Genomic DNA, 8,492 nt, shown 5'->3' with positions numbered 1-8,492 from the left:
GGAGAGACAGAGACAGAGACACAGAGGGGTGAAGAGAGAGAGAGAGAGAATTGTGGTTTTCACTTTTCAGAATGCAAGAGTTCACCTTTAAAATTCTGAGCACCAGCACCAATGAATTCCATAGCTCGAGAATTCATAGTACCAAACTTGACATCCTTGCAGGAGTCATACAGACCCTCACCAAAAGCATCAGTTATGTAAAAGTCAATCCCTCCAATGGTCATATTGTTATTTACCTGAAAAGCAATGAGACCATAACTTTATACTCTTCTAGATGCACAGTATTGGCTACCTCTCCCGGAAGACTTATAATCATAATCACTCTTTCAGTCAAAAAAATGTTAACATTTCTAGTAAAGGACTGTTTTACATGACAAACGTCCAAAAAAGAAAATCAATAAATAGGAGTAAATAATTAGAGGACAAGGTGTTCACTGATTAAATGATGATCTTAACTATAACCAATAATCATATACTGGTTGACATGAAGTTTGTAATCAAACGAATAAATGTTTCGTGCTGCACTTGAGGTCATATATATAGATGTATCCAATTTAGAGTAAGATTGTGGTGGCAAGATGGCGGGGAAATATAAACTATATAAAATAAATAAAATAAAAAACATTAATAGCATAACCGGGAGATGTGATCAGGGTTTCCTGACCTTGTTTACAGATGTCACATTGATAAATAAACTCTGATTTGGAGAGCAGGTAAGCTCACAGAAGAGGTTCAAAAAGTTTCTTAAGCATGCTGGACAACCTACAAGGAAGGGAATTGCCTGCAAAAATAGTACGAAAGTGTATATGTTATTTTTTGAATAATTCGTGTATATGTTATTATCTGGGTGAATTTGATATGTTTCCCAACAGCAGAATGAATAACTCTAATTTTGTTGATGACTTAGCATAGTGTCAACTCTAAACAAGAAAAAAAAATACTTACTTGCTGAACCGATGCACGTAATGTGTCAAACTGGGCTGCTGTACAACAGACATTTCCAGTAATTGTTGGACATAAACTTTGAATCTTAGATGAAAGCAAGTCACTTGGCTGTAAGACATGAAATATGTGATCACTTTGTTAACCTTGAGAGAGCTTCAATCAGATAGAATACAAAACAGGGGAAATCTCAAAGTAGTCAATCAAATCATAAAAGAACAGCTTCTGCAATATACCTTTACAGATGGGGAACCGAACGGACAGTTCAATACTTTTCCATCACTACGTTTACCGCAAATGTCATACATAGCACAATATTCTTCAGAATGCCTTCACATGGACAAAACAATAGCAACAAAAAAAAAAAACGTGAGACAGAGAAAAACTCTACTTATTTTGTCAACTACAGTATCTACAGAAGAAAAAAGAAAAAAAGAAAATCAAGCACGTATTTTCAATGTATTTGATTCATCAGTAATATGAGCAACTCAAAATTGCTACTTCAAAGGCATTCATATTAAAAAGAATAATAAAATAAAAAAAGATTCATAAAAAATGAAAAGTAACAGAATCATATAGACCACCGCATGCACACCCCACATCAGCAGGGAATATCAGTGTTTCAACTAACACCAACATGTGCATCAATTAGCTCATAAAGTCAAAATTTAGCTCATAAAAGTGAAAAGTATAAAATTAAAAGAAAAAAATAAATGACTAGAAAAAAAAAAAAAAAGTAATTAAGTTTCAGAGAAATCAGAAGGAAGCCTCACCTTGTTGCATTGGAACTTATAGAACTCTGAGCATACACCACAGGTAGAATCCATAGCACCTGAAACATATATATAACAACAAAATTCAACATCACCGGAGATAATAAAAAAAATTCAAAATCCTCAATCAACTTCAATTTCCAGGTCGCTTTACTCAAGAAGACTCTGAATTCTGAACTCACTATAAAACACTTAAAAAAAAATAAAAACTGGAAATCATTTTCGGTTCCGGTGATGACGAAACAAACAAGGAAGCTTAGTGGTGGTGCTTCAGCGAGAAAGCCGCATTGAAATCCGGGAATTGAAGACAAAAGAGAAACGGAAAAGAAGGAGCAGAGAGAGAGAGAGTAGCGAAGCTCGTGCCTGGAAGAGAGAGAGGAAAACGACGTGCCGTACGCGGAGGAGCGCCATTGTCGTATCGGCGTGAGAGCTCCAGCGTCTGAAGCGAAGGGAAGGAAGAAGATGATCCTCTAGGAATTTGCGGAAGAAGAAGAAAGGGAAGAGTTTTATAGTGAGGGAGAGAGAGAGAGAGAGAGTAGGAGAGTACAAAGAAGGGTATTTATAGTTACTGAGAGGAGAGTCCTCTTGGCGTTGGCAATTCACTCCAGGGTCAGAGGGGTGGGGTGGGTCGTGGTTTTACGATTCTGCCCTTGCTTTCGGTTGGTTTTGTCGGAACGTAGAGTCTGGAATTGTTTTCAGCCTCTTTCAGGACTGCGGTCACACAGTGAACCGGATACGGCGAGGGTGTTCCTGTAAATTCATCCTCAAATTCTAAAAGAGTGGTTTCAATGAGAAATTTTCATTTTCAGGTTTTGCTGTCACATTTAATAGCGAAATTATTCAGTAGCTGCTAATTACCGAATGTATCTGGTCTTCGTCAACTTAGTTCAAATTATATCACTAACTTTTTGGTGATTTCTGATTTTTGGGATCACTCTCACATTTAATAGAAAAATTATTCAGTTATTCTGGACTTTCGGATTGCCAAGTTTGACAATTTAACTGCTTCGATTTATTTTTCCTCTTGATCTTTCATCCTTAAATTCAAAGAATGGTTTTCTCCCGTATTTCTGTATTTGGGTTTGCTGAAATTACTTAGTAGTTCTAGATTACCAAATGTATGTGGTCCTCGACAAATGTAGTCTATTTTTTCCTTCTTTATATGTCTTTGCGTAAACGTCCTTGTGTCCTAGTAGTGAGAAAGATGTATACTCAGTAATACTCTCGAATCAAACAATTCATTATTTCGTTTAGTCACTTCGTAAGTGTTCAGGGGTTGTTGAGAGAAAAGAGGGAGTGGAGGTTTTGGGTAAAGATGGATGTTGGTAAGGTGATGAGATTAGGGGGGACTGTGCTAGTGATTTGGAACTAAGTCGAATTTGGAAGTGAGCACAATCTTTGGGCAGTAGTGACAGAATGGGTTGGTTTGGATTCTGGAAGAGTGTGAAGATGCCACAAATGTAGAACATGTGTCTCATCTTTGGCATTCAGTGCGGTTGTTAAGTGATAGAGACGCATGATGTCACTGTGATCCTTAATGTCGTATTTTCACTTTGGCATCTTGTTTTTGACTTTCTTTTTTTTTTAATTTCACAGTAAATGCCAAATTGCACTAAATCTCAAGTGTCATGCTTCAGCTACATGGGTTGGTACAGTTAATTACGTGTGGTTAATATTGAACAGTGTTCAATAGATGACAAACGTTTAAGAACAAACGGACAAAAATGATATCATGATGCTAAAACTCAAGTTTAAATGCCACATGTTTGGTGTGGTGAAAAGGAGAAACTGTTTACCGTAATTTTTTTACATATCACATTTAAATTAGACTAAAAATCATGCAAAAAATAAATAAATTTCTAGCAATTTTTTTGACATTTAAGAAACTCTCGTTACATGTGAAATGCTCTAACTATGCATTGCAGCATAGTGTATAAACATTTTAACAGCTTCAAGGTTCAAACTTAAGTCAGAAAGTACACCCAACTAGACAAGGAGCATTAAGCCACTTGCAATGGTTTGTCACATGAAATTTAATTGTCTTCTAATTTATTTATTTTTGACTGAATAATTGTCTTTTTTTTTTATATATAAATGGACGTTAGCCATTGATATATTGATAATAGGGATGGCAATGGGTATGGTAGGGTCAAGGGATCAAAATACCATACTCGTACCCTTTTTCATTCCTCATTCCTGTACCCGCCCCATTCCCCGTAATTAGAGAATTAATGGGAATTCCCCGTACCCGTCCCCTTTAGAGATTACGTTCCCATACCCGCCCTGATCCCAGTTAACAATTATGTAATAATTAATTTTTAAAAAATAATTACGAAATATAGAAATATGAAAATAAAGTCAAATACATATATAAATAAGTTTCTTGATTCAATCTAACAAAAACGAATACAAGTCTCGGTTAAAAAAGAAGTTTCTATAATTATTTATTATTACAAAAGATTTTACATAAATATCTATTTATAAATAATATATATTAAAAAATAATATTTACACCCTAAATGGGTGAGGATAAGGACGAATATCAAAATATCATACCTGCCCCGTACCCGATTCAAAAATCTGAATACTGAAAATCCCCATACCCGTCACCCGTTTATCCTCGTATATCTCTCTCGTTAGGGTCGAATACCCGTGGGTACCCTACCCGTTGGGGATTATTGTCATCCCTAATTGATAACTGAAAATCAAATTACAACATGAACATGACACACCCTCGCGGGCAAACGTTAGAAAAGAATCATGCGAATCTACCTAAGAAAACCAAAGCTATCCTAGGTAAATCCTATGCTGCAAACCATAAGCATTGCACCTCAGACAAAGTAACCAGAACCAGAGAACCAAGAAATCCAAAAGAACAAAACAGAAGCAAACCTAACAAAGTCCTAGAAAAACCACATTTATTTTGATAACTAACTTATTCAGAAGACATCAAAAACCAACTACTCTGAAGAGGAGACCCCAGACGAGCTACCTCCAGAAAAGTTTCCACCCGCAAAAACACCAGACCCCGGCTCCATCTCCCTCTTCTTCAGAAGAAACCTCAGTACTTACCACAGGAACCTGTGTTTTATCCAACTCCTTCTTCAAATTTTTTCGAGCTCCAAAACAATGTTTCTTAGCCCTTTTCGGCCCCTGCGCAGTCTAGTCAGCAACAACAACAAGTTTCTTGTTTAAACCCTTTGGACGACCTGGCTTCCTTTTCTTCACCAGAGAAACCACAATCACACCACCCGAATGGGCTAGAGCCATCTCCGATGAGAAGTCCAACACATAAGGCACCAAAGCCATAGACTCTGAGTCCTCATCTCCTTTACCTCGTTTCCCCAAAGGAACTAAAACTAGTTCCATACCTCTCTTAACACCAGAAATAGGGGTAGGGGTAGATACCGAAGGAGTCTCCACAATGACCGTCAGCGCTGCAATTGGAGCCGACTGCAAAACAAGAGGAGTCAGCAGCCTATCCAACTTCAAAGCCAAATCTGCTGCCGATATGCCTGGAATAGAGAATGACAATTTCGGCAGCGTGCTAGGACCTACACCCCGATTCTGAATGCACCAGGAGACCACAAACCCTACAGAAGCCCACCGTCCGATCATACTTTACATTCAACTTCACCGGAAATCTTCTCGATCTGAATTCGAATGGCATCTCACCAAAAGCCTCCTTGATTGGCGCACATAGCTTCTGCAAAATTCGGACCCGAGCCTGGGTTCCCCTTCTGATGTTCATCTGATCAACATGTTGAACCTACCCTAGAGTCCAACCCACCTTCTCAACCGCTTCATCAGTCATAAGCGCATCTGGAAGACCTTTGATTTCGACCCAGACAGGGAATGAATCAATCGGAACAAAAGCCACATCTTCCAAACCATCATACTCAGCAAGAACGAACATAGATTGTCCATAGAACCAAGGACTGCTAGTCAGGATATTTTTCCAGTCATCGGCTTTGGTGAAACTTGGTGAAACAAAGCACAAAGCGGTCCGCCCTTGCCCTCATCTGGAGACGATTATGCAAATCTCATACAGAGGTGAGAGTGCCAATGACGGCTTTCGGATCTGGGATTTTGCGTTTCAAAGTGAGAAGCCTACCAACAGCAAAGAACTGTTGCGCACCGGAGAAGACCTCATGACACCGAAAGATGGAGAATCACCGTCATGGATGGCTAGAGCCGACGTGAAGCATTAAGAAACCTCATCGAACATTGTAGAAGGGTGCGGCTAACTTAATTATCGAAAATTTGTTGTTCCTCCATATCATTTTTTTATTCATCTACTCCAAACCCCAACATTTGTCTTTTAAGGTCGACATATATCTTTTCCAACATCGTTGCCTAATATATCTGAATAATTGTCTTCTAATTACCAAAAGTAGAGCAGGAAATTCTGTTTTTAGAAATGAATCTCACCTTTAGTGTAATTTGATAAAATTTAGATGATATAATGATTAATGTTTTATCACTTGAGGAAACTGAATTGGTCCCTCCATCTAACCAAAATAAGTAACCTGACCCGCGAGCAACAAATCGACCCATCTTATTAGCAACTACATGACCCTTTATATACAGGGTAGGGTACATGATGTTTGTTAGCAATATGAAGACGTTTCATAAGGGATTAGATTTCTTTCACCATATGTTACAGTTGAACTTGTTAAAGGAAGCTATGACCAACAGAGGCAATCAAAATTGCGAACAACAAATCCAACAATTTTAGTAGCAAATACATTACCATTTGTGGTAATGGTGTTACTCACCCAAATTCAATTTCATGTACAAACTACCCATTCAGCTTGATTCATGGTTGGCTCTCATTATAGATGAGGGTGTGCGGGGTTAGGTTTTGCTCCGTAAAAGCAGGAAGTTTTGGAAAAAGGGTGTTCTAGTTGGCTTGTTCGGTGGCGCCCCCAAGTCGGCGCTGGCTTCTGGCCTCATTGACATTGGGTTGGTGCGGCCGGACGGGCTGCGTTGGTCGGGTTGCAGGTTTCTCAGGTCAGCTTTATGGCGGAGGGATTGAATCTTGTTTTCATTTCAGAGAAGGAAGGCTATCGAAGTTCAGAGATTATGGAGGCTGAGATCTGGCATCGGTGTGGGGTTGGAGCCTCGTAGATTTAACGCGGTGGCTTGCTGCGAGGCTAGGAACTACAGTGGTTCAACGTTGACACAGACCAACGGCGGATCTGTGCCCTCACAGATCAACGACGGTTTTGTTTCTAGAAGAAGGGATTGTTGGCTTCGTGGCGGGGTACGGTGGAGATCAGATGGGATGACGAGGCTCCGGCGCCGACGACTGTACAAGCCTTGCGATGGCGCTAGCGGTGAAAGGCAGATGGGGATGCGGTGGTCTTGTTGGGCTAAATGGGATAGGGTTGGATCTTCTGTTGGGCTAGCTCGATGGGCTTGGGCTTGGGGAGTGGTGTTGGGTCTATTGTGGTCCTTTATTGTTTTTTGGTTGGTTATTTTAGGTTTTTGGTTAGGTTTATTCAGTCCCTCCTCTTTTGAGCGAGGGTTTAGGAGTCGTGTTCTAGTCGGTATGCTACTTCAGTGGCATCATTCCTATGCTACTTCAGTGGAGTCATTCCTAGGGATTATTTTTAAAATCGGTGTTGTCTGGTTGTCAATATGAGGGTGGATTGTCTTTGCACGTGGTCTGGTGGTATTTGGACACGGTGTTGAAAAATGGAATTGGCTTGTTATAGTGTTGGTGGCAAGGTTGTACCGTTACTCCCGGGGTTGTGCATCTCTTTTTGAGTGTGGCATTAGGTTAGGGGTTTGGCTCATTTGGCTCATGGATGTTGTTATTAGTGATGGACCCGTAATTACGGATCTTTATGGAAATATGTGTCGTGGTGTAGCTACCACAACATGTCATTTTATTTTGCTGTAATTTTTTTTTTGTTATCAATAAAGTTATTTCTTCTAAAAAAAAAGATAATGGTATGCGAATAACAAAATAGAGTGTGTGAATAACAACTCCTTATATAAAATTGTTAGCAATAATGGAGACGTGCCATAATACTTTAAATTTTTTTTTTTCATTGTATGTCGTTCACACCTTAATTAACTTGCTAAGCCTAAGTTTTTCATTACTACAAAAAAAAAAAAAAAAGAATTTTCATGACAAAATGCGTATGGACTATTACTTTTTCCAACCATATTTCATTTAAGCGATAAAAAGAAACCAAAAATCACACAGAATTATGATTAACTGACTAGGATTAAACATCAATAGTCACAAATTTAGCAAGATATATACACGCGATATCTTCTTGAAACGATTTGATGTTGAAGTTCTTCTTGTTTTTTTTTTAATTCAATCTAATATGTAAAGTATGTATAAATCTCGAGAGTTCTTGGAGTAAAATCAGTAAATATTCTAGTAGAATGTCACATATCAATCACGACCCTAGCAATAAAATCAGTAGCAAAACCACACTCGGGCATGACACCATGTATGTTCCCACCAGAAGCTAGCTACATTAAATCAACAACCCCATGGCCACTAACTAATTTATCAATGCAACTTCTAGCCGCAACGATATATATATATATATATATAGAGGTCGGATGTAGAGCGGACGCACTCCGGCTTAAAGTGCGGACTTCGTCCGTTCTCTGCAGTCTCACGCCGGCAACGGCTTCTCTCCTTCCAGGATTGGCCGGCGACAAGTTTTCCGGCCAACCTTGATCAATCATGGTGTTTTCCGTCCAGAGCTTCAATCCGGCAGGAAAACTTGTCGCCGGTCAGTCCTGGAA

General features: G+C 39.1%; 1 protein-coding gene across 1 annotated transcript in view; it reads right to left on the bottom strand.

Moving 5' to 3' along the window:
- Positions 1-1,755, bottom strand: part of LOC101293693 (niemann-Pick C1 protein-like) — a 15,523-nt gene extending 13,768 nt beyond the window's left edge. Inside the window, exons 1-5 of the mRNA XM_004301931.1 lie at positions 1,716-1,755; positions 1,179-1,272; positions 946-1,053; positions 665-781; positions 86-236 (exon numbers count right to left, since the gene is read on the bottom strand). Coding sequence (XP_004301979.1) covers positions 86-236; positions 665-781; positions 946-1,053; positions 1,179-1,250 — 448 coding nt within the window. The 5' untranslated portion in view covers positions 1,251-1,272; positions 1,716-1,755. The remainder of the gene's footprint in view (positions 1-85; positions 237-664; positions 782-945; positions 1,054-1,178; positions 1,273-1,715) is intronic.
- Positions 1,756-8,492: the final 6,737 nt, after the last annotated feature.

The sequence above is a fragment of the Fragaria vesca genome, linkage group LG5 (assembly GCF_000184155.1).
Source record: "Fragaria vesca subsp. vesca linkage group LG5, FraVesHawaii_1.0, whole genome shotgun sequence".
NCBI lineage: Eukaryota > Viridiplantae > Streptophyta > Magnoliopsida > Rosales > Rosaceae > Fragaria > Fragaria vesca.
The sequence above is the reverse complement of the archived record's forward strand: the minus strand, read 5'-3'. Positions and strand labels throughout refer to the sequence as shown.